The 27243-nt window shown below is 40.2% G+C and overlaps 2 protein-coding genes across 22 annotated transcripts in view; one reads left to right on the top strand and one right to left on the bottom strand.

Moving 5' to 3' along the window:
- The window catches only part of LOC135343177 (spatacsin-like), a 157933-nt gene that overhangs the window by 98781 nt on the left and 31909 nt on the right, over positions 1-27243 (bottom strand). For 5 of the 21 annotated variants that reach the window (XR_010397080.1, XR_010397081.1, XM_064540149.1 and 2 more), the window contains exons 35-50: positions 26971-27203; positions 26504-26678; positions 26060-26223; positions 25537-25668; positions 22052-22189; positions 21478-21714; positions 20924-21145; positions 20798-20833; positions 20277-20357; positions 15989-16225; positions 14772-14909; positions 14181-14229; positions 13656-13817; positions 13072-13214; positions 12415-12522; positions 8855-9020 (exon numbers count right to left, since the gene is read on the bottom strand). Coding sequence is in view for 11 of the 21 variants with exons in the window: in XM_064540149.1 (XP_064396219.1) it covers positions 8855-9020; positions 12415-12522; positions 13072-13214; positions 13656-13817; positions 14181-14229; positions 14772-14909; positions 15989-16225; positions 20277-20357; positions 20798-20833; positions 20924-21145; positions 21478-21714; positions 22052-22189; positions 25537-25668; positions 26060-26223; positions 26504-26678; positions 26971-27203 (2421 nt within the window). In the remaining 10 variants the exon portion in view is untranslated. The other 16 variants (XR_010397087.1, XR_010397085.1, XR_010397086.1 and 13 more) reach the window with 11 other exon arrangements.
- LOC135343188 (uncharacterized) lies at positions 784-3451 on the top strand. Its single transcript, XM_064540173.1, has 9 exons — positions 784-1021; positions 1149-1200; positions 1294-1356; positions 1471-1620; positions 1761-1829; positions 1951-2040; positions 2446-2660; positions 2916-3049; positions 3199-3451. The coding sequence occupies exons 1-9, from the start codon at positions 1011-1013 to the stop codon at positions 3357-3359; spliced, it is 945 nt and encodes a 314-aa protein (XP_064396243.1). The 5' UTR covers positions 784-1010; the 3' UTR covers positions 3360-3451.

Below are 27243 nucleotides of genomic sequence, written 5' to 3' on the forward strand. Positions count from 1 at the left end.
AGCTAGCTGATAGCAGAGCATAGAAATCATTTATAGAAAAATCCCATTTAAGCTGCATATTATTTTGAGTTTAGCAAAATCATTAGCTAGGTGTAGTCTGGGTAACCATAAGATAGTGCGTATTACCTAAGACTTCATGTTATAGAATATCCGATCAGCATTTCACTGCCCCTAATGTATTTGTTCTGTAAGAGATGCTGACACAGGATTTCTAGGCAGACTGTATGCTGGTACTAACTTGTCCCTGACCGCTGACCTCTGTTCTTGCGCTAATGTAAAGAATTCCCGTACTGCAGATTTGATATCGTATACTTTTATTGTCTTTGGATTTAGTTTTGTACCATCAACCCGACTTCCAACCTAGAGCCGATAGATTTACAGCCAATGAATTTTAGTTTATCGATAATTATTAGTACCTTTTATGGTAAATTCTATATATTGACCTGGTTGATGGGTATTTTTAAACATTACTGTTTGTGGGTTGCAAACTTACCCCAATCTTTGTTATAGCCAGTTAAGTTAAGTTTGTAAAGATTGGAAATTTAGAGCTAAAGCTGTAGAGTTAAAGTTTTGTATCTGTTGAATGTACTAGTATAATTATGTTAGGTTACAGTTAAGTAGTACATCAGGTTGATAGTGCAACACTGCATAATAATTAAGCTATAGCCTTAATTTGGCCATTACTGAGCTGGTGGACCAGGCTATAATCACCCAGACACTACCAGATGGGCTCAAGGCATTCACACAAGGTAAAGTAACTGACTGTGTGTAAGTCAGTTCTAATTCTCATGCTGTGGAAATCAGCTTTATATATTAAATCTGCTTGTGATCATTGGACCCCCAACTTCCTGGAGGGGGGAATTTCATAAAATTAATGCTAACCCCCCAACTATTCCATAATTATGCCATCCAATTTAATATGCATTTCCTCTAGCTCCCTATAAAATTAGCCCACAATTCTAAGTATCAGCTTTTTGAAGTTTCTAAAGAATTGTTCACTTAGAAAATCTATGTTACAAATGTAAGTAACTCACTAGACTTGTTACTATAGTGCAGTAATAGTTGCATGACTGTAGATGTAGCCATGTGCATTCTATTGTCATTGGATTGTGCAGAAGTTGTTCACTGATATTACATTATCTGTCCAGGGCCCAAACTAAACAAGAACCCTCAGAGCCATGCAGTCTCAGAGCAAATAAAGTGAGTCTCTTCAGCAGTGAACGTTAATTCCAGATACAAAATTGCAAACTGCAGTGTATCTTCGCATATGTGAATTATTAAACATTTCTGCAGACACAGTGTCCTGACAATGACGAAGAGTTTGTCAGTGAAGTACCATTACAGACCTCAGTTCAGGTACAAACTGCACTCTATTTGTTGCAGCAATTTGTGTGTGAAGATGTACGTATCTCTTTAATTTGATGTAGAATGTATCAATGGCTATGATCATAATACTCTTTCTATAAACAGGCCACTGATGACGGTCGGCCATCAGCTGCTGTATATCCCTCTCTGAGACAACCCATCACAGAGTGCCCTCACCTCAACCCTCATGCACTGGTTGTGCAGTCACTGGGAAACAGTACCTCTATGCAACTAGTGGACTCATCTGAGCAATTTGTGAGTTACCGTGCATCTTTTAGCAGCTAGACCTCTTATTGATATATATATAATTATTACAACTGCATCCTTTGGCTATGCATAATGTATTTACATTCTTTTGTGACCAAGTCATAATTATCATGATATCCTATTCATAGGTATCTCATGATGATTGTCTTCCTTCTCCGGACACTGATTTCCCATTGTCTGTGGAGGAGAGTCAGGAAGTAAGTATCGTGTCCATAGTAACAGTTTGGCTAGCATACACCACAGCACTGCAGTTTGCAAACAAAACCTTTATGAGTAAATAAAAGTGTGACCATTATTGACCACTATTTTTCCTCGTAGGGAATCTCAGGAACTAGTAGGATTGTGGTCTCCACTGGTAGCTTTAGCTTCATCTATGAGCAAGTAAAGTCTCAAGAGAAGCATGTTTGGGTATGTCTTTCTGTTTGAAATGACCTTTTGGTCAGTGTTTGTTAGTGTCCGGTTAAAAAGATGTTATCCCAAGTTTTTTTTTTTGTTTGAATTAGGTCTGTTTGTACCCAATATCTAAGTGTACTTTTTGTGCACTCTACAAATAATCATTAAAGGTCATAAGATCACATGTTGTTTCCCAGATTGGCTAAGGGTAATACCTCCTCTTGTGGGAGAAACCCACTGTTTGAATGTCTAGCCTGTTTTGAAGTCATTACATGTACTTGGTGAGATTGTATGGAAGTATCTGTGTACGTGTTGGTAAACTCCCCAACTTACTAAGTCAGCTATACATGTATGCTAGCCCACTGTGTATCGTTTTTGAATACAGATGATTGAAGTATATTCGTATTAATATTCCCCCAGATCTCAGAAGACCAAATGCACCCTAGCACAACAGACCCACCAATGGAGGACCAACCATCTCCACCCAAGCATACCTGCACAGGAGAGCTTGAGTTAAAGGCTGTCACTCCCAACAGCACAGTGATATGGAAGATTCCCGACATCACCAGACAAAGGAGTGAGGCTATTGAAGGGAAGACACAGTGTCTATACAGTCCATACTTCCATACTGAATGGTGAGTGTAGTATGGGGCTAATGGTAATGGACTGTTTGAGAACAGGCATTCAAGGAATGCTTTATTTATAGCACCTGGTGCCACGGTTGGTATAATGATCATTAGGTGTTCCTGGTGTTTCCTGATTTTAGGTTTCCATTCCATATAGATTCTGTGGAATGTGTCTGGGTATTCAAGCTTGGTTGCCTAGTAGCTTTTATCCCTTGACTGCTGTGTGTGCGTATATTGATATTCACACATCTCTCACACGTACAGTGGCTGCAAGGTTTATCTGAGAATGTACCTCAATGGAGATGGCACGGGGAAGGGAACTCACATCTCCTTGTTCATTGATTGTGACAGTCTATTGAAATCGCCATTCAAACGGAAGATATCACTCACTCTGATTGGTAAGTGTATTGTCAGTGACTGTCATTGCATGGTGGTCGTTTTAAAAACTCTTTCCAAGTTTTAGAACACAGGTTTAGATACATGTACATATAGGACAAGGTTTTAATATCAAGAGATCAATATAAATTGCTGTGTTTCTTTCTTGCAGACCGGAAACAAATAAAACATCCCATCTCTGTCCAACTGGACAACTCAGAAATGAACATTGTATCCGGCTTTCCGAAGTTTGCTAAGCAAAATGTTCTTGACTCAAATTCGTACCTATATAATGATTGCATGTATCTAAAGTGTAGTGCAGCAACTAGTTAGTTTGAGTGTTTTTTCATAAGAATTATGTCTCGTAGATTATTATTGGTTCTGTCATGTGATCCATAATGACAATATTATTTTGGATGGGGTCAGTTTTGTTCAGTGTATGTGTATGAAAAAATTAAGGCGCACCACCAGTAGTCAAGTCAGTTAACAAACCTGTTTGACAGGTTGAGCTCATCAGGAGGTGTGTACATGGGGCCTACCAACCCTATAGAGAGAGAAGGGCGTAAGCTGTAAATCCAAATTTCAAATCATGTGGTTGTGTGCCCACTGTACCTTAAGTGTTTGGGGTTGGCCCTAGGGTCAGTGATTCCTGATTCACAGCTAGCTGGTGTGTAAGTTTCTGTGCTAGAAGCAACTGGGTTGTTCAGATTGTTTTCGCATGCAACTATACCACGTTTGTACAAGCATAGTTTATAGTAGTAAGTGTAGTGCAAGCGTAAGTACATGTAGTCTATAAGCAAAGCATCCACAAAAAATAATGTAGTTTAATTATTAAACAATGCATGGCTCATGCATGGCTCTGAGGGTTCTTGTTTAGTTTGGGCCCTGGACAGATAATGTAATATCAGTGAACAACTTCTGCACAATCCAATGACAATAGAATGCACAAGGCTACATCTACTGTCATGCAACTATTACTGCACTATAGTCACAAGTCTAGTGAGTTACTTACATTTTTGTAACATAGATTTTCTAAGTCTTCAAAAAGCTGATACTTAGAATTGTGGGGATCTGTTTAATTAGTTATGCAAGACTGCCTCCCCCCCCCCCGTCTACGTGACTGTTTATTGTGGTTTTAATCATAATAATTCCACTTTGCTTACAGTCACGTTTAGGAATGGAAAGAAATCAAAGAGATGTCGAGGTTAGTACAATGACACTGTTTTCATTGTATATAGAATCTTTTAAGGCACTAAATTTCCTTGTGCCCAAAAAGAGACAATGTTTGACAGTGTGTTCAGTGTTTCTGATGCTTCCGCATTATTATTTGTAGAAATTAATATACATTGAGTTTTGCCAACTATTTCCCAGGTTCTACCACAACATCCCAACAGTGCAATAGGGAGACAGTGTCAACCCCAACAGGCTGATTATGATGGATCATGTGTTTTCAAACTGGGCAATTTTAGGATTTAAAGGAAAAGGCTCGTCAAATTGCTCTATTCATGGTCAGTGGACTGACACATGCCACCATATGATGCCACCTACTACATCCATTGTTTTGTTTGTAAACAATGCATAATGCAATTTCAGCTTTTTTTTATACAAATTGCTCTATTCATGGTAGTTCTTATTACAAATTGCTATAGCTATATCCGTGGGTGGACCAGTTGATCTTCTAAGCCCATGGAATGCTGCCACCCAGTGAACAATAGTGGGTGCTTGGCAATTCATAATAATAATTATATTGTACTATAGCTAAGTATGAATAATTACCAAACACACACGTGAGTACGTGTTGTTTTTCTCAACGCCCTGGGATTCTACTACCTACGCCTTGTGTAGTGGATATTATACAATGATGACTGTAATAATTATCCCCCACATGTACGTACACCTACACAGATCAGTCTGGCCATGGGCATCACATTGCTCACACTCTCCGCCCCCTGCCCACTCCCCCACAGCCCCCCACAGTGATGAACCTAGCGTCTGGTGCCCCCCAGTTTGCTCCACTGAGTGTGTTGACTGACAGTGACTATACGTCTCTGATGATACGCTCTTCTTGGGGGTCAGACTTCATAGATAATTATAAACCAACAGATTGACATGTCGATATATCATTATTTTAGTGAACCATGGCAAGCATGTATTTGAGTGTGCTATATATAGCTTATAGCTTTGTGTATAATACTCAATTTTTATCACTTATCGTACCCCACAATCAAATCATATACACAGGTGTATAGCTCCAAGCATTTTTGTCTGTCTCTCTCTCAAATATCTGATTCAAGTTTATATTAATTGCTAATTAGCAATGATTCATGAGCATGCTATTACCTGGGAGCTAGTATTAGGGCACATCATGATCAATCAGCATGATTGCATATGCTATTAATAGCCTCCTTGGATTGAAATCAGAGGAAGTGCGGCCTGGGATTGAGGCTAGCTTACAACTGCACTACACGTCACGTAATTACTTCTTCACAGACCCTTGTTAGCCACAACAGTGGTACTAATAATGACAACATAACAGTGACAAGGCAACCTTTGTATATATATTGATATTAATTGGTCTTTGATCCCCTTATGTTTATGTATGCATATAGAACTTTCAACAACACTTTCATGAACACTATTGTAAAAATCAGCACAAAACACACACATAACTACATAGACCACCTGTAAACTGTATATCAGAGTCTAGATAAGTCAGATAAGAACGAGTCATCAAACATTCCGCTACTAGTGTCCTTAAAACCCAACTGAACAGAGAGTCTTTTTCGTAGCGGTAGGTTTCTCAGATGTGAGTTAAGCAGTTTCTTAATGTTCGTTGTCATATCAAAAGTCTTCTCTTTGTCTCTCATGTACCTGGGGTGGGAACACAATGACATGGATAGTCGACACTTAACAATATTAGAGGCTATCAAGTTTCGAGTACATGTTTATACTTAGGAATGTAAGTGTGCTTGGGAGACAGCAGCTAATCAATCAGTACAATACAGCGGTGGGTGATACGCAGAGGAGGTCCGACATGCGTGCATAAATCACTACAAGTTTAGTGCATTGATGTCATTGCAGTCACGTGATAACGTCCATCCAGGCCAAATGCACTGAACTTGTAGTGATTCGTGCATGCATGTCGAACCTCCTCTGGGTGATACACTACTACTACTAGTACCTGTACATCATATTTAACCACAATAGACAAATTGACCACTTACATACATACCACAGGCCACACCACAGCTGACCTCTGGGAGTATGTGAGATGTGAGTTAAATACCACATGAAACTGAATACCTATAACTCTACACTAACTGTGGACTAAACAAGCACCTTAAACAAACAACCGGACAACAACGTATGATGTACGTAATAAGGGGATTAAAACACAGTAGTGAAGCCTTAGAATAAAGGACACATTGGGAGTAGCCATGCACATTATAATTATTAGAGAGGCTGCAGAAAGACTCACTTGTTGCACAGATCCTGTACCATGGAGGGGGCAAGGGAGTAAGATGACTGGAAGTCAGACAAGTATCTGAGAAAATTATTACACGCATAAATTCAACAACAGGAAAGTATATGCAAACAACTTCACATGCAGGAAGGTATAAAAGGCTAACTGATAACAACTGCACAGGAAGCTGGTACAGTATGAATAAGTCTCACTTGAAGTCTCCTTTTACCACGACCTTCTTGTAGATTGTGTTGACCCAGTCAGCATGGATACAGTGACGATAAGCCTCACTCACTATTAAGGCCTGTATAATGAGAACAAGGATCGATAATTATAGTCAAACATTGTGTACATATACATGTACGTACAATAATTGTGACATAATTATATTGTTTAATGACACTTGTCACTTGTGTCGAAAGCCAACACATGTATACAGATGCCAGATAAGTTACTGAAGTTAGTTGTACACGTCTTAGAAAGCCGTATACAGTTCCCAAATATTTCCTATTAATAGCACACATTCTATATGTACCTATATGTACATAGCACACATCATGTATACCTCAGAGAAGGGCTCTGTCTCCATGTACTGCAGCACGTTCCTGGCACTGAGGTTGATCACTTGCTTCCGCTGTTGTAACAGAGAGAGTTGTAGTGCTACCAGTCTAGCTTGGGTGGTGCAGTACTCTGCCTTGCTCAATATGTCCTCCTATAGAGAGAGGAATACAGTTTTACACGTACAGTGTTTTATTTATAATAGAGTCAAACATTTAGAACCAAGCCACACAATTTTAAGGGTATAAGAGTACAATAAGGAAATGAGAGTGCTAAGCACAGTATATGTATTAGTTATTGCATGACTACAGTGCAATATGCCAGATATTGGCTCAGTAGTAAATTAGTGGTCAGGGCCTAGGCCTCGAGACCACTACTTACTACGTAGCCAATATCAGGCATATTGCACTGAGGGTACAGGCATATTGCACTGTGGTTTCTTTGATCTTTTGCTCAAACATGCATTTCAGCCACCTTCCTGTACAATGAGGTTTGGTAACTATATTTATACCCAAACAGAACAGAATCTCCCCAGTTTTGTTCTCACACCTAATTCAGAGTTAATCAAAATTCTATAGGGACAGTTTTGTTGGGTCAAAGGATACCATTGCATGAAGTGTACACCTGAGGTAAAGCAAAAATGCACGCTCATGTAGGATACAGCATGCATGCTGATAAGGCAATTGGATGCTGATAAGGCAATTACAATACATCACATACACACACACATGAGGTGGCTGAGGGTACAGGAAGAGTATACACCCTCCATTATATATTACGTATAGATCATCCAGTCCCCCCTCTCATGCATGCATGTCTCTAGATGGACAAAAAAGGTTCTTATGCAGGAAACTTAACAGAGTGCCAATGGATATACAACATGATAATGCATATTCTAGACCATATACGTACTACAATCCATTTACTTGTGTAACAACAAATTGATAATGCCTTTCATACACAACACATCAAAGCATGCCCATAACTCTCTCATGATTGTATTACTGCTGCAGCCTCGCTCGGTTGTCACACTTATTTAAGCTTACATTAAGACTGTCCTTTATTGTGGAAATCTGCTTTACATATTCTAGACCACATCCTACAACCCCTACTTGTATCTCAAGATAACTGCCTTTGATACTGCTCCATGCATTCACAAAACACTCTTATGACTGTATTTCTGCACCTGGTTGTCCACCTACACTTTCACCAGCAAAATACCGATACCGGAGTCATTTATTGTGTTAAGTGTACTGATCAAAGAGGACTAATCTGATTATGCTGTTTACATGGGGAGATCTAAGCAGGAAAGCTGAGCTCGGGGGAAACGTGCGAATGTCAGGCCAATAGATGTACATATGTGCACCCATGCATGCACCAACTCACCTGAGCGTAGGTTTTAGCAGCTGCCTTGTAGCCGTCAAATGCACTCTTCAGTCGCTTGACAGTGTCCGAGTTGCTGGCCACTAAAGCAAGAGGACAAAAATCAAGTTAAAAACTTATAGATGTACATATATAAACACTAGCTATATTCAATTTCAAGCGCTAATAGAGACAAACAGAATGTATTTTTCTGTTTCCTAAGCTTTGACTAAATCATGCAGGCATTATTCAACAAAAGATGACCTCAAGAGATCAACACTGTATTTTTCCCCTATAATATGTCTACACCTCAACAGGATGTGTCCTAATTGGACGCTGAAAGTATAACCATTTAGCAATACCATAAGATAAAGGGTCTCAGCTTATAAGTAAGAGATATAAGAGGTCAATATACACATAATTGCGTTACGATTTATGCACTTACCGAGCATCTTTGGCCTCAAGCTCTTCACTTCCTGCTCTGCCTGTTCTTGTCTGGTCTTGGCTAACTCACGAAACATGGCAAACTTTAGCGCTACCATCTGTATCATCTCGGGGTTGTTGCCATGGCTACGTAGGTAATCCAGCAAGGCCACTCGTAGTTGCTCCTCCTATAGACACAAGAGTTTTGATTATATTGGACAATTCTACTATTAATATATGAATCAATCAAGTATTAGGTGCCCAGAAAAATACCTACATGTATATAGCTACACCATTCCTATCAGAAAAATCATGATTTTACTGACAGGGGAAATATGTTTCTGAATTTGTTGAGGGAAGTGATGCTTTGTGTATTGCATGTAAGACTTGCACTTGTTGTTACTCAACCATTGATTGTAAAACCATACAAATCCCTCGAGGATGTTTCTATGGGTCTAAACATCACGCTACTTGTGTTGACCTGCCAGTAGCTAGGAATTATTACTAGTACATTGGAAACATTATACTGTTGACTCTATACAATGATAACTTGCATGGCGGCCTGAGGCATTCCAAAATAAGGAGGAGAGAAAGACATGCATACACAACATCTTCAGGGAACAAACAAGTGACTTGTAGGGACTCTATGGATGAGTGCATTGGGAGAACTACATAAGGTACGTGGAAAAATAATCAGGTTTTGGGTTGTTTTAAAAGCTACAACTACCTTTACAGGTACAGACACTGTACACCATGCAAATAGAAACAGCCTTTTAATCCAATTAGTCCACGTGTTTACTGAGTTCATTCTTGCAAGTCCAGCAGAAACTACACCTATATGTATAGGGGGATAGTAGGTGCACTACTAAACCAGCCCAGGGACCCACCCCTGCTGCCCACATGAAGCTCAAGCTCTAATTCAGTTAACAATTAATAGTGAGAAGAAACCCAGAGTAATTATCATTATCATTGGTGGGAGACTAGACAGTAACCAGTACACCACTATAAGGGGTACACACAATTTCTTTTTGCAAGCTAGCAGCATCAATTTAAGGAGCAAGGAATAAGGTGATATTAAGCAAGAAAAACAGCTTTGAACCCTTGAAATACTTGCTGAGAAAACCAGGACACACACTGGGATCTATCTAATACTAGAAGCTCTTTTCCTTTGCTACACAACATTCCTTGAAGTGATAGGATTAAAAAATAGATACACATGCAGTGACAGCTGCACTAGCTGTAAGCATTTAAGTACAGCAAATAACTTAATTCAGTGTAATATGTGGTATAACTTATTGCTAACAATTTACATGGTAACCCAAAAAACAGGGCCAGTTTTGACCAAAAAAAGAAATTGTATAGTACCAAGGGTGCTCAAGGAGAGGGCATAATTATATAGATACGTGTATAGACTATAATAGCTACAACAGATCGAGCTATACATATGCACATCCTGCATTTGCATATTATGCAAGTTTGCTGTGTATACATTATAGAACTGTAGCCATTGCATACCCTATTCTTTATGTGTGTGTACACCCTCTGTTAGAAAGAGCACATTAAATGAATGCCACCTAATTAAAGAAATTGAATAATGTAAACCGAAATTAATGCACAACATCTGAAGCAGTAAACATGTTTTTAATCGAGTTAGTACATCACATGATTGCATACAATACAGGGTGGTGGGCAATGAATATCATTGAGTCATCCAAAACTCCTCCAAATGCTTCAGAAGTCTTGCTATACACAACATTCCTTGGAATGACAGAATTGAAGAATAGATACATGCAGTGACAGCTGCACTAGCTGTAAGGCTGTGCTAAAATTTAAGTCAATAACAGCTATTTTACTTATTTCCACATGCAGTAATTAAGATGTAATCACATGTAATCAGGTGGTTGTAAGGCTGTGGGGCAGATAATGTGTACTACAGTAGACCTCTATGGTGACAGATATAGAGTACTGGGGGAGACTATAGTAACCAGTAGACCTCTGTGGTGACAGATATAGAGTACTGGGGGAGACTATAGTAACCAGTACATCTCTGGTGACAGATAATGTGTACCTGGTGAAGACCAGTGCACCTCTATGGTGGGACTAAGAGTGTTTAGTAGTAACCTCATGATCACCATTCAACAACAAGGAGCAATAAAAGAGGTGACAATTAATTAAACAGAACAATGCAAGCAAAACTACATACAACCTAAACTTAACTATAGTATACTGCTTCCCTCCCTGTATGAAACCCTGCATGCACAGTCACATGCATGACGCAAGTGTATTTAACAAAGAACAATTTATCACAACAGGTTAGCAGGTAGAGAGTGTTTACAACACACACTTGAGCTATTGAGTTGTAAGGCATGATATTGCATAATGGGCAATCAGCCAAAGAGGATAATGAATACATGTACAAGCAGTACAAGCAGTACAAGCAATGAATATAGACCTAACAAATTGGCCTCTTCCATTGCTAAGCACATAAAGGTAGCTACAGGTGCCATCTGGAGTACTTACAGTTTGTATTAGGGTAGAAACTGTCCAGTAGCAGTACAAGCAGTGAATATAGACCTAACAAATTGGCCTCTTCCATTGCTAAGCACATAACAAAGGTAGCTACAGGTGCCATCTGGAGTACTTACAGTCTGTATTAGGGCAGAAACTGTCCAGTACACAGCAGTTGAGTTAAATAGTGTATTAATAAGAGTTATCATAAATATAGCTATAATTATTTGAGCAATAACTACGAATTTCTATGACAATTATATTTAAACGTATAACAGACGATACATAATTGATAACTTGTGCCTAATTATTGGATAATCGATGATTAAGAAACTTGCAAATGAATAGTAGAAAAAGGGCATTGCACTTGGTAAAGAATGTAAGGCTTAATTGAAAGTGTTATTTACAAGGGCCCATTGAAGCACTTAACCGTAGGTATGGTTGTGGTATGACAGCTGATTCATATCATGGGCTATAAACACAGATAAAAGACACAGCTCCTCATTATTAATCAATGAATCAGACCATTAATCGATATAAAGCTGAGATCTATTTACAGGTTTTAAAACATGTACGTACGACACCACGCACATATAATAGTGTACACCGTGACAGGTGACATAATTATTGTACAGTTACAAGAAGGTCATTGAGTATGCATACATAGTGTTCGACATGTACTGGGTTGCTAGGTGGGGTGGGGGGGGGGGTTCTCGCATTAAAACCCGGCTGTGAAATTCCAAGAAATGATATAAAACTTGCATAACAATGACCTTGTAATTGTGTTAGATGACCTCTGTGTGTGCAGGGTGGAATACTAAATACCTGCTTCAGAATGCATCAGAAGCAACAAAAGTAGCATGTCCCCCAGAACCCCCCCTAGCTGACCGTGTGCACAGGCACGTGGGCTTCCTTCCCAAATAATTATATACCTCACCAAGCCCTTTTTTTGCAACACCAACCAACTATCTAATTGTTGCTATAGCACAGATACAGAGATACAGACAGACCCTACATATCGCACAATGGAACACACATGCTTGTATACGTACTAATTGAATTGGGAGCACTCACTTTCTCTACACCAGTGTGAACCAGCCTCTCAAACTCATCAGCTTCGATGAGCAGCCCTATGATGTAGCTCATCTCATTGTATCTGCTGATACCAGTTAGCATCCTCACCTGTACGTACATGCATGTATTCGCTGAAACAACTGTCAGCAATTACTCAAATTCCAGGTTTCCATCACAGCCAGTAAACAAACAAAAGCCATATGCATGTTGCAGTATGCACGCTGGGACAAGCTAGCCTACCATAAGCTGGCCACTGCACCTGTCATGGCTAGTGATAGTCCCCTTGGAAACAATACACCAATTAGGAAAAGGATAACTTACAGTCTCGGTAAAGCCTTATAATTAAACAAGTGCAGCTGATATTATTATCAGTGGGCAAACATTGAACTAACTTATCCCATTACATTCACATTAGCTATAATTATGTTACGTACATGACTGTATGATTATCTTTTAGGGGGAGATAACAATATAATTGCTTATATTTCAATGGAATAGCTATATTTAGTAGATTTATTAAAATGGCTAATACACGTACGTAGTATACACGTCTTAATTGGCCCTGGGGCTAATGATTTAACTGCTACACTTTTAATTATAGCAACTAACCCACTCACAAGTATCAGCATGGCTATAGCTAGCTACCACCTTAGTTACCATGAGGGAGTATTGTTTGCCTTCCATGAGTAGCCCCACCCACTGCTGAGCCTGGAACAGTACATCCGCTATACCGTCCACATAGCAGCCCAATGAGAACGCATCGTGAGCACGAATGAGCAGCTCTACTGGAGAGCCAAATTCTGCACATCGGGTGGAAAAAGTAGGAATCAAAACCATGGATTGGTTCATAACACATAACACATAATTATGCTGTAATAATGTTATAGCTAGGTAGACTAGTAAGCTTTCCAAGAACAATTAAAGCTCACACAATTTATTACTGTAAGTCTATACAAGGATGCATAGTTGCATGCAGAGAATGAAACTTGCTACATGTACATAGAACATGCATGTGACTGTAGGGACAGTTAGGTACAAGGTACAGTGAAAGAGATTTAGAAGGAGCTTGGCAGTTGGCACATCAGCTGATTTGTGGTTATACAACTGTTACACCTGAAACCACATGTGGTCATTAAGATGCCCACACTCAAGTTGCCTTGGTACTATAGCAACTTAGGAAGCTACATTGCTTATTGTGTGATTGTGTTGGTTATGTTAAGAACTGGTAGTTAAAGCCTTACCTTGACTTGGTGTGTCTACAGAGACGAGTAACTTTGCCATTGAGAGGAGACTGTTGCCTAGGTGGGTGTGGTCTTGGATGAGGTGTGCTATCATGGCCTGGAAGTCACGACTGGTGGTGTGGGGGTGGTACACAGAGGCCTTGGGGGAGTCTCGGCCATTGCCTGTGTGTGTGTGGGTGGGTGGAGGGTGTGTGTATGTGTGAGTGGGTGGAGGGGGTGGAGGGTGTGTGTGTAAACAGTGTTGGTGTTAGTGTCTTTATGCTACATGTATCTTTATGCTACATGTACTTAATGAATGCAAAATGGGCATACACAATTTGACCATGCAGCTGAAACACAATGCATCTGTTCTATAACTTGAAGCACATGATTAACATTGACTGCCACAGAATGTGACCTTACAAGGCAATGTAAATGCTGTTGGTGACATAGTCATACAGTGTTACACACTATTAGTTTTTTGTTGATAATGAAATGCACCACAACATTTAATACCATGCACATGGCAAGCCATATGGAACTCACTCTTCCCTGCCAGACCAGTGGCCACCATATTGGCTAAATATTCCGCAACCTGCAGACAACACAGAAAATGACATCATCACTCGTGTTTGACAACATATATACACCACTTATTCTAATGGGCCAGCTGGGAAGTTATGACTACAGTAAAAATAGCAGAGGCCATTATTGCCTTTGCTGTTGGTAAGCAATTGATAGGTAGCCATGGGTACTATTGGATTAGGCCATGAGTACAACATTCCATTCACTGTAATGCAGGCTGGGGTCATTATGTGTCAGCAGCGTAATTCACATAATCCTATTAATCATTAATAATTATGTCAAATCACGAAAGTAATAACAATTAAACAAAGTTTGCCAACGAATATCTCCAAGGGCAACATAATCACAGTATATGATATCAGACACTTAATTGAGTATGAGAAAATAATTATGCTAAAAGCTGCATAACCAACTAACAATGTATGTGTCAGCTAGCATATTGTACATGCATGTATACATACATACAACAAACCAATCAAACACTTCAAGGCACAAAGTCTATACACATCCACTTAGGAGACATACAGTACACACGCCTGTACACAGACTCACCAGCCGGGGTTCCAGGTTGCACACTTTAATGAACTGTCCAGCGAGGTTGTTCTTCTCAGGAAGGCTCTTTGAGAGGATGATGGTGAGAGTGTCGAATGGATCTCTGTTGACAATGGAGGCATAAGGTGTACGCAGAGCCTGTGGGTGGGTGGGTGGTGTGTGTGTGTGTGTGTGTGTGTGTGTGTGTGTGTGTGTGTGTGTGTGTGTGTGTGTGTGTGTGTGTGTATACATGTATGTAGTACAGTCATACAATGTACATACATGAAAGTGGATCTGGTTTCTGGAATAACAATATGGAGACTGCATGAGGTTGTACATTTGATCACTCACATCCCATAACTTAGGTGGTCATAGATATCATGTGCAGTACGTTGATATATTCTATTGCGCAACAATATTGCATGACGTGCAAATAAAATTATTGCTACAGGCGTAGCTTTGTGTGTACAAACATCGAACAAGGTATGATCCTCACTATATAATTATCATTACAAACAATCCACTAGCTGTGGTGTCTAGTGTCATAACAAAAAGACTAATGCTACGCCCGAGAGAGGAAATTCAATCACGATTGGTTTACTAGCTCAGCGAATAATCCCAAAAACAAAGCTGATTTTCCAGTTTAAGGGCTTCGAAAACCACTCAAATGCTCAGAAACAGGAACAAATAGCAGACCTTTAGACGCCATTTAGTCTACTAGTAAAGCAAGTAAGTTAGGAAATAAGGTCATGCATAGCTAAGTTGTTCTTTCTAAGAATGCTAGCTGTGTTTACATCCATTATTATTATTCATTACTGAAAATGTGATTTTGTGGAATTTTGTACTTGTATAAAGGCTTTGTGTTCCTTAATTAGCGTAAACATCTATTCTCAGCTGGTAATTACAGCCTTTAAGATGTTACTAAATATAATCATGGACGATTTACGTAGCTATAAATAGACACGGCCTGTCCTAAAAAGGTTTTCTTAAGTTTAAAGCGTTTCAGTCAGCTATTAATTATTTCAGGTTGCTTCATAAAAGGCCTCAGGGACTGCCTCACTAATTGGGCACACTTATGACTACCTATGACTATCAGCACCTGCAGAGGTAATTGGCCTGTAATTACTGCACACGTTGGATGCAACACTATACACCACCACCCCTTTAACTGCTACATCGAAATAGTCCATACATACATGGTGTTATATAGATCCTATATACGCATATCAGGTACTCACCACGGCTAGCTTGAAACAGGTGATGATGACGTAACAGCATTGGTTGCTATAGCGAGCTCTCTCAGACAACACATTCATGATTCTGAGTACTTCGACTGAGGGTCGACTGGGTCCGGACTCGAGGTGGGCAGAGTCTGAGAGGTGGCGTGCTAGAGGGGAGCGGGCAGAGACTAGAGAGAGGACATCTTGTGTGAGCTGGTCTGGTGTCAGGTGACCCAAGGCTAACTTGATGAGGCTCTGTGTGTGTGGGCGTGGGAAGGGAGGATTGTAATGTCGACACAAGTACATAAACAACTGGTGTGTCTCTGTTCCTTAATGGCCAATAAACATAAAGTCTTTTATGTCAATATCGCCTGCTCAAAATTAGGGACAGCATATACACGTATGTAGTCTACAGAAACTCATACATGCATTTCTGTATGTATAGTGTTATACAATGTACGTTTTGTTTACGCATGAGATGCTACCAAAACTGAAATAAGATAGGAATTCAAGTGCTGGAATGCTGAACATTTCCATTCCCACAGGAGATTGACAATTAAGGTACACAATACACAATGAAAGCACTTGCATTAAAAAGGTCAGCTACTAGTGGTGTTAATGTTATGTGGTCTATCCCTTAGCTACTAAAATTCATTTCTCTGTGTACCCAGTCAGGTACACAGTGAACCAGTGATGTCACACCTAGTCACAGTATCACTTGCAATTATTGTCATATTTATGAATGGGGGAATTACCTAATGCAAAATAAAATCGACGGAAAAAAGGGAATTTCAAGGCCTTTATGTATAGGATAGACTACACCTAAGAGTAGAATATGCGTCTACGTAACCTCCGCGGTTGCGGTTAGCCCGAGGCGCAAAGCCGAGGGAATCTAACCGTAACCAAGGCGGTTACTAAGACGCATATTCTACGAGTGGGTGTGGTCTATCTAACTTGGACTTCATTGCGCATGCGCGAGGCGTGGTTATAAAAAGCCAGGTGGTTTGGTGCGTAGCAACAGAAATTGAATTTGTGCGAGCTGGACGAGCTGGAGAGCTGTGAGAGACACCAGTTGACAAGACGGCTTCAAAACAATGAAAAACTACAGTAAAACTTAGTTTTAAAGCTTGTGAAACGCTTCTTGAAGATACTGGAAAGAACAGACAAGTAAAAAGAACCTAGAACTATGCTAGAACTGACTGCAACACTACAAGAAGAAGAATGAAGCTCTGTGGTGGAGTGGAGGGGGGTATAGAGCAGACTGGACCGGCATGGAACCTTAAAAAACTCAATAGAAAGTGTCAAGCGACTGCTAAAGTGTTTTTGATGCTTCCTGGCCCCCCTTGCCCATGCCCAACTGGAAAAAGCAATACAAAGAAACAGTGGACATGGAAAGAATGGATATTGACTGAACAAACTATTGCATTCTGTGTTTTTTATAATGTTTTTGTTATCTTCTTGTCACTTTCACTAAAAATTTCATTCCAACTTTTGAGAACTTCCTGCAAATTATTTGTCACTTCCTGTAGAATATGTGTCCATTTCCTGTAGAATATGTGTCCACTTCCTGTAGAATATGCGCCCATTTCCTGTAGAATAAGTACCTTCTTGTAGATTATGCTTCTATGTAATCTACTGTTTTTAGCCAATCAGATCAATTACAGATGATGTAATGTAGTCTAAGAATAAGGAAAGCCATAAGAAGAATGACAATATTATGGGTTTCATACAAACCACTTTATGACACCCGATGACATTGAGTGGGAAATGATTAATACAATTATAATAGAAATCCCATTTCATAATTAAACCAGAGTGGGACATTCAAGTATTGATATCAACTTTGTGCACACAACACAACAGGAGTACCTTTTTACTGTGGGTACTATTCGCCATAATTATCATGTACAGGTGGTATTGTGTGGCAACAATAACAGTTTGCTTACATAAACACTATAACACCGTCTGGGTGGCCTAACCACACAAGACGCTCCACTGGGGACTGGACCGCAGTTCTATTAGCATGCCAGAACGCACCTGAACAATACAAACAGTTGCCTTGATTGACTCTAATTTGTTCCAATCATGATATTATGAATGGCCATGCACATTAGTTCACAGCCCTCCCTTGCGGAAGTACTTGGGTATTGTCCAACTACATGTACATGTAGAGAAGTTGAAGAATTATAATTCCCTGCATTGTATATTGTGTCATATTAATTCCTGTCCAAAATTCCTTTAGCACAATTCAATTCAATTCAGACATATCGTATACATGTAGCAGATAATTTTCGTTGGTGCAAATTTTCGTACAAACGGCCCAATTAAGTATTTTAAATATTCGTACAGCTCAGGATAGTTACGTTGAAAATAATTTTGTTTGTTTTAATTTTTATATGACGTACAATACAAAATGTGTAAAATACGAAAATAAGCCGCTTATACGGTAAGGTACATATTGGGGAAAAAATTTGAACAGCTAGGTGCTGTGGTTGCTAGGGCCATCAAGAAGTTCTCTCTGAAAGGTAATCGGCTCATGAGCTGCGAGCCTTTATTGGAGTAAGAGCTTATATATCTCATGCTATAGAATAATTATTGTTAAGCATCAAAGTAATTCTCAGTAAACCTTGCATGCATGACTGACGTATCATGTGATTAGAGGCAACATTGTACGCTTGCATGCACACAATTCCCACTTAGCTCACAGATGCTGGTGCTAATAAAGTCACTATTATTGTGTTTTTTCTCACAACAATTACATAGGAACTGTGGTTGTATTAAGGAAAGCCAGAGGCATAGAAGCATGACTTGTGATGTCACAAAATGGAGCCAGCTGTGTGAAACGATGCATGCAGTTCACATGAATAATGACTTTAGATACCACAATAAATTTTAATTTCTCACACTGACTTTACGTTGGCCTTTTATGGTAAGCTACAAGTTACAAGCAGGCATTGTATGAACCCACTGTTGTTGCTTTTATCATGGAACCGTGGTGATTCCTCGACATGGAAACGTGTATTTTGCCTAAAGACAACCAGAAAAAAAGCAACGTTATTATTAATGAAAATAAAATCAAGCTTCAGAATTTACAACAGACCATTCAGGCATCACAGTGATTATAATAAATTGCTGACGTATCATGTGATTAGAGGCAACATTGTACGCTTGCATGTACACAACTCCCACTTAGCTCACAGATGCTGGTGCTATAAAGTCACTATTATTGTGTTTTTTCTCACAACAATTACATAGGAACTGTGGTTGTATTAAGGAAACCAGAGGCATAGAAGCATGACTTGTGATGTCACAAAAGGTGTAATAGAGCCAGCTGTGTGAAACGATGCATGCACTTTACATGCATGAATAATGACTTTAGATACCATGCACAATTTCTCACACTGACTTTACTTATATCACTGGCCTTTTATGGTAACTAGTTACAAGCAGACATTGTGTCAACATATAGAATTATCACTTTAGTTACCCGAGATCAAATACGTATATACATGCACATATATATGTACATACAGTGTATATCTCTTACGTACATATCAACTTATATGGAATAGAAATTAAGCAGTTAATTTAGGCACAGCTGAATAAACATAATCATGTCTATATATCAACAAACAAAAAGGTTGTGTTATCCATTACTATATATGTATACTTTGTTTGTAAGACAGTACACACTAGTTAAGTATTGTTTGACACTACTGAAAGCTCCTAAAACACACATCGAAGGCAAATAAATCTTTAATAAACAACCTGAGTTATAAGTACAGTACACACACTACAACAGACACCATTATTAGAGAATTGCCGATAAAAATCATGTACAAATTAAGCAGGGAAGCTTTATAACACAACCACAACTGATAACTTTAGGACAGCTACAAACCACAACCATAGACCCAGAATTTGCCAACCGGGGCTGCTAGTGTACCCCTACTCTAGTGTTCATGCTGAGTGTATCCTGTTGATTGGAGGAGGGGCCCTTCTACTAGCACTGCACTAGCTCTAGTCTTCATGTGTAGTCTACTGGACTGTTGATTGGAAGAGGAGAGGCCCTTCATTACAATACTATGTTTGCAAGATTAATTTGTGTACCACTACTCTAGTGTTCATGCTGAGTGTATCCTATTATTGGCTATTGTCAGCACTAACTTGCTTAACAAGTATCTATTGACGCTGCACATTATTCAAAAATTAGTTGTTGGGATACTAGAAAGTTAACTTTAGGACAGCCAGAAGTTGCTTTCCACATAGCTCAGAGAACCAGCACCAAACTAGGTACTAGACTCACCAGTACAATGGTGAGGTCTGCACTGTCATGGTTGAATAGCTGTGCCAGCTCTCTAGCCTGTGTGATGAGCCCAGCGTTCAACTGTAGGGGGGAACATTACATCATCAGCACTGAATATAACATTCCAACCAACTACTAAATATGGGACCGAGGTCATGCATGTACATGTGAGTACATACAGTGTATATTGGGTTGCCAAGCAAGTGATAGACATTGAGAAGCTGCAAGTAACCCAACCACCACTGACTGCGTATCATAGTGTCACACCATGTACCCATATTAGCTAAGTCATAAAGTAAACAATTCCAAGAAGTAAGCTATTCCAAGAAACAATTCCAGCAAATGAATACTGAAGAAGTATAGCTATATAGCGCAGTACATGCAGTTAGATCATAATTTAATTAAGGTATTGCATGTATACATGTGGGGGGTATGGTGTGGGGGGTCTGTGTATGTGTCTAGGGGGGTCTGTGTATGTGTCTGGGGGGTTGTGGTTGTGTGACAATTAATTAATGACTTACTAATCTTCCCAGTAAGAGGTCAAATGCATGTCCTTCCTGTATAAGAAAATATGGTAACAACTGAAAATAGACGTACATGGTACAGTGATGATCCTTTACCAGTTACACAAAAACAAAAACACTCACTTTTTCAGACAGACCGCTTTTGTTCGGCCCCTCAACTTTAACTGGGACATTCTCTGATAGGAGAAGCTCGTTTAGCCGTCGTCGACCTTTGAACTCTTCCTCGGCCGTCACCGAGAGTGATGAGAGGAGGGAGGTGTGGTCAGTGTACTGGGAGTAGTCTGGTGCTCCTCCTTGAAGCTCGGGCAGGAAAGGAAGAGAGGAAGAACTGCTACTACTGGTGGACTGTAGGGGAGGGAGAAAATACGAAAGTGAATTAATTAGTAAATGAACGGACGGTACACTGCCTCCATCTGGTACCGTAGTCATAGCAAAGCCAGCTGACATGATTAATGGAGCTAGTCATTCAACTGCATGTACATATTTATATAGCATGGAAGATCAATTAACACCTAAACCTACAGCAATCATAATTATAATAGTGATATGGTGGTACAGTCAGTACATGGTTGCATACATGTGTGTGGGTGGTAGGCTATCATATCACTATTATAATTATGATTGCTGTATGTTTAGGTGTTGATCTTCCGTGCAACCCTGTACTGACTACCACTCACGAGTGTCTCCAGTGTCTCCATGGTGGCCTTGATGTGGGAACGCCATATCTCTCTCTCAAACTCTCTAGTCTGCTCGGTGGTGATGGCTACTGGACTGAGCTTCCTCCACTTGAGTGCATACGCTAACAGTCTCGCACACTCCATAGCAGAACAGGGGGTGGTCTGCTCAGTGGGTGTGGCCTCACGGGAACAGGGGGTGGAGTTTGAGAGCTCCTCTATCCCATTGTGAACAATTCTCTGCTCAGGTGAGAAATACACAAACTGATAAACTCATTCACAGCTCAGGGAAATGGTTTACATGCAGCTACTACATGTACGTACACATGTGGCGTATCTATATGTTCCACTAAAGATTCTTATAAATCCCCCAGTGCAATCAAACAGTACGCACCAGTTTAAGAAAATGTCTCAAAGACAAGTCCTTCTTTGCCAGTAGTTTGACGATGGAGGTTGGGATTACCCACTAGCACATCCACTCCATTGAAAACTTAAACTAACTCCCAGCGTAATAATCTTGGTGAGTTAGCTATCATTGCACGTCTGCATGACTAAAGCTATCCTAGTGAGATCTCACCTCAAAGAAGTCAGCTGCTAGTAGAGGGTCAACGTCCTCGTTCTGGAAGTTGGTGTCACACTGACTCCAGAAGCTGAGTCTAGCGGACAGGTAACGCCAGTAGCTCGACTTAACCAGCTTACGGAGATTGTGCTCCGCCTGTACGAGAGGAAGGGAGACAGTGGTGTATATGTATAACAGTGCAGTGTGACTGTACTGTACACAGTGGTTGAGGGTATACAGCTGCATAGCACACAGAAAACACTATCTCGTACAGGACAGGGAAGTGTAAGCTTCAATCTCATCATCACAATTTTTAAAATTAGATTTGCATTATCGATTGAATACCCAAGAGTACTATTCATAATATTGTGTGTGGGGAGGGGTAATAACAGCAACTGGCAAACAGACACACTCAAGGAAGGTCAGTGGCTAGGTCGGGAGGTTAGCACAAATTATGTGAACTTTGCATTCCCTGCACAATTAGGATTGTCTCTTGAGACCACAAATGACAACAAATATACTATACAACAGCTCCCCCGTAGAAAGCATTATAGGGTATTGCTTGTATTTAGGCAATACAGACATACATAGGTGGCAGAATAATTGCATTTCTCCAGAGAGTAGGTTAATAACAGAACAGGTGTTAGAGGGAATTAGGATAATAAGTATGAGGGACTTCTTAAACAGAACTAAACTTTGTACTTAGAAATTTCAAGACTGCATGTATACAAACAAACAAAGGGGGTGGTAGCTGCTGGAGGGGTCTGTCCGTGTACTGGTGCCATTGGCAACAGTATTCAGATCTCAACACACACGCACTATTAGACTAATAGCAGCCTTTTTGTAGCATGCATGCAATACTAAATTCGTGTAATATTATGCTATATAGAGGTGGCTCAAATAATTGCAGAGAGTAGGTAGGTAGCAGGTGTTAGAGGGAATTAGGATAGTAAGTATGAGGGACTTCTTAAACTGAGAACTAAGAGCTAAACTTTGCACTTGAGAATTTAAGACTGAAAACAAACAAACAAAGGGGGTGGTAGGCACACTCAAGGAAGGTCATTGGCTAGGTCAGGAGGTGAACACAAATTATGTGAACTTTGCATTCCCTGCACAATTAGGATTGTCTCTTGAGACCACATGACACAACAAATATACTCCCGTATAAAGCATTACAGCCAATACAGGCAATACAGATATACATAGGTGGCACAATAATTGCATTTCTCCCTAGGTGTTAGAGGGAATTAGGATAATAAGTATGAGGGACCTCTTAAATTGAAATAAACTTTGTACTTCTAGAAATTTCAAGACTGCATGTATACAAACAAAAAAAGGGGGTGGTATCTGCTGGAGGGGTCTGTCCGTGTACTGGTACCATTGGCAACAGTATTCAGACACACACCATTTCATGCCACACAACAACGACTCAGTAAACAGCATTGTAGTCTCAAGTCTCCTGGTAACTAGTCCCTACCAATCACTAATGGCACTAGGGGCGATCATTGTTAGGGGGGGGGGGGTAATATCAGTACAGGGAAACAACTGGAACTCAAGGAAAGGTCAGTGACTAGGTCCGAGAGGTTAACACAAACTATGTGAACTCAGCATTCCATACCAATAAGCCATATTACAGACATACACTCAAATAATTGCGTTTATCTAGAGACTCAGCAGGTGCTAAAAGAAATTAGAATAATATTATTATTGTGTCTGAGGGATTTCTCATAGTATGAACTGTAAAAGGACAACTTTGCACTTTACAGAATTAAAATACTGCATGCATGTACACAAACAAGTCAACAGAAGGTGGGGTAGCTCAGGGAATGTTTGAGGGGTATGGCTAGAGCACTGAAGTGCTAACCATCGGCTGTTGACATGAATAATTAGAAGAGCCACAGTGTTAATTAATACAATAATGAAGAAGCAACAAACCACAATTCTACTTTAGGGACCTGATGTGGTCGGCCACCACCCGATAAGCCATGTCCACTCCATCCACATCATCACTGATGACAACTATGATGACAACTAAAGGCGCCGGCAATCATAATTATGTGCACTAGACAAGAGCAACATTTTTGGGATAGAGTTAATTACACAAACTGGTCACTTGATCTGAGGTGGGGATCCAGAAATCAACACACAATACAATACACCATTGTGGAGTTTCAACACTAGTGTCAGGTCTCTTGAGATGATCCTGCTAAGTACACTGAAAATTAGGCAATTATTGGACAATCATAAGAGCAATAGATTGAGAAATTAACAGACAATACAATAGCTCAATAAACAGCATTGTGGATCAATGCCAGTCAGGTCCCTTGAGAGATGGTCTGGCATATGGTACACTAAGGTACCAGCCAGGTCTCTTGAGAGGTGGCCTGGCATAGTTCTGCTAGGTACACTAATGGCATTAAAGACAATCCACTAGACAAACAAAGTCATTGAAACTTCACCTGAGTGTATGGGCTTCTTTACAGTCATGCTTGCTTAATTATGAGATTATGGTGCATTATGCAAGAATCTGTCTCAAGTTTCTACCCACCCACTCTCTTCTGACTCAATGAGCACCAGTCAACACAACACACGACACAACAGGGCCTATATGGTGTTGCACGGCTTCAGTGGGTGTTTTCCATCAGACTATAGTACCGTTTTTGAAGATTCTCCCGGTTACGGGTAAACAGGAGAAATTACCGACTCCCACTTGTTTTAGTGAAGTTGTTGTTGCTCAATCGCACTGTCTAATCAAATTTAATCACATGAAATGCATACTCTTTTATGCTAGGAAAACAGACCCACCACCAAACATGGATTCATTCTTGTGCTTAACAGAGAGCTTAGAAAACAGCTAGACATACTGACTCGTATACACTTTGTTGAAGCACTGCACTCTGCACTACCTAGATCAGGGTTTGCAATACATGTATACAGATTGAGTGTATTTGTTGTGATAATTATGTTTCCTGTTTCTGTTGCTATGAGATCCAGAGGTCAGATAATTAGAAATCAGTTAAAGCATGACTTTAAAGAACTAGACAGTTCAGAATTGAAAGGTGAGTATTGGATTAAAACAGATTACGCAAAATGGGGGAATATCAAACACTATGTATACGTGTATGACTCTAGAGTCACCAGTAACAACATGCAGTGATGGCAGTCCATTCAGCACACACATTGGAATATCAGAAGCCTTTTGTTTTAAACATTTTCCTATTGGATAGGAAGTACACCAGTGGGAGGTTACAACCCGCAGATAACACTTTATATAGAGTGGAAAAACATCCCGCCACCACCGTATGGGAAAACTATTATCAGCTCTCAGACTGTGTGCTAGACAACACAACCACAGAGGGTCACACACACCCTAGAAACTGATCTAACTCACACCTACACTGGATGTACCAGTTAGATAAGTAATACACGATTGAAAAACACAAAAGTAAAAATTAAGGCCTCCACAACGACCAAACAGTAATTGTGTGCATGCGGTCACTCACTTTTTTCACAGTTACTTTGCTGGCTGTAGAATTCACGATGTTGGCATACTTTCTAGCGATACTGAACTGTTCTTTCTGAAGCAGCTGGCTCAGTACATACTCAGCATGTACCTCCACTTCAACTGTATATACCTATAGTCAGTATGAAGGTGAAAGTGAAAGAAGTTTTCGTATACACAGCGATAAGACAACATCAATAAAGCCAACGTTTGTATATTACTATATACGGTTCCAATATCTTTGTGTTTGGATAGTATCAAGAGTTCATTCTGATAGTATAATATAATACATAACAAAAGTACATGTATATTAATGTGTGCTATGCTAAGAACATTTGAGCAAACACACTCCTGCTAGCCAGGGTACCTAGGATAATGGTACCTTACATACAGTCCACACCTAGGAGAGGGTAGACTAGTACTGGGGTTATAAAAAGACTACTGAAAATAATGTGCTGGTGTTACTAATGAGTGCTGGTGATACATGATTATTGCACAGTGGGTTATGTAATACTGTCACTGACCTGTGCCAGTGTTTGGGTGTGTGATGATGTATCAAAGGCTTCAGTGAGGGTGACGGCAGTGTTGGACGCCAGACCTGCCTCAGTAAAGGTAAAGGCAGTATTGGAGGCCAGACCAGCCTCTGTCAGGATCAGGGTCATTTGATACAGCTCTTCATACTTCAAAACTGCAAGGGGGAGATCACGTGATTACAACACAACACACATACACACAGTGTACCTCCACCTTAGCCTGTGCTGTGCTGTTATACACTCACAGAGAACACAAGGAGAGGATTGCCACCATTTTTTTACAGCTATTACAAATGCACATGTTTCTAATGGAGTCACATGATACATGTACTAGGTGTGTTTAACCACGAGAATGTACATTGTGGTTGCACGGCTCATGAATTGGCGATCATAGTACATTCCTATGGTTTCATTCAGATATTCATAGACACGTACCGCTGGCAGTGCATTTGAAGTCCTGTCCGAACTGTGCCTCTGAGAGTAGGCGCAGGAGGTGTGACCTCTCAAAGGGGGTGGGGCATCTCACAAGCATGTGCATTGCCATGGTAGCAGCCACTTCATCCACCCACGCAGTGTCACCAATAGAGAGCTCCATACTGTACTGATGCACCTGTGTGTGTGTGTATGGACATTAGACTAGCATATACAGAGATGAATATTATCCATGCCACGGAACTAGTGTGTGTACTGACATTATAAAGGATCATTGAACAGCTAATGAACACACACACACAACAAACTCCTACAACATGTATATAGCAAAGGCTAAATTAGCTGACCCTAACCACAAAATTAAGACACTCTATCACTCTTCTTTCTTGTACCTGGGTGAACACTTGTTGTAAGCCCTACACACACTCGCCCACACACGCCTCCTCCACACCTCACACACACCCACACACCTTGTCCCTGGCGAGGTTGAACTCGCTGAGGGTCCTAGCACACTCCTCATAGTCACTCCTACACAGGAACTCCTCGTGGAACCTCATCCATGACATCATCGGGTTGACACCACCACTCTTGTCAAAGTATTTGAATGCCAGAGTGAAGGATGCAGCTGGAGTGGGTGTGGCTTGCATGGCCGAGATCAGTAGGAGGGAGAGGTCATGCAACGTCCACTCTCGCCACTGGAGGTCTGAAAGAGAAGTAGATATACTAGAATGTTTTGCAAGGAT

The sequence above is a fragment of the Halichondria panicea genome, chromosome 10 (genome assembly GCF_963675165.1).
Source record: "Halichondria panicea chromosome 10, odHalPani1.1, whole genome shotgun sequence".
Taxonomy (NCBI): Eukaryota; Metazoa; Porifera; class Demospongiae; order Suberitida; family Halichondriidae; genus Halichondria; species Halichondria panicea.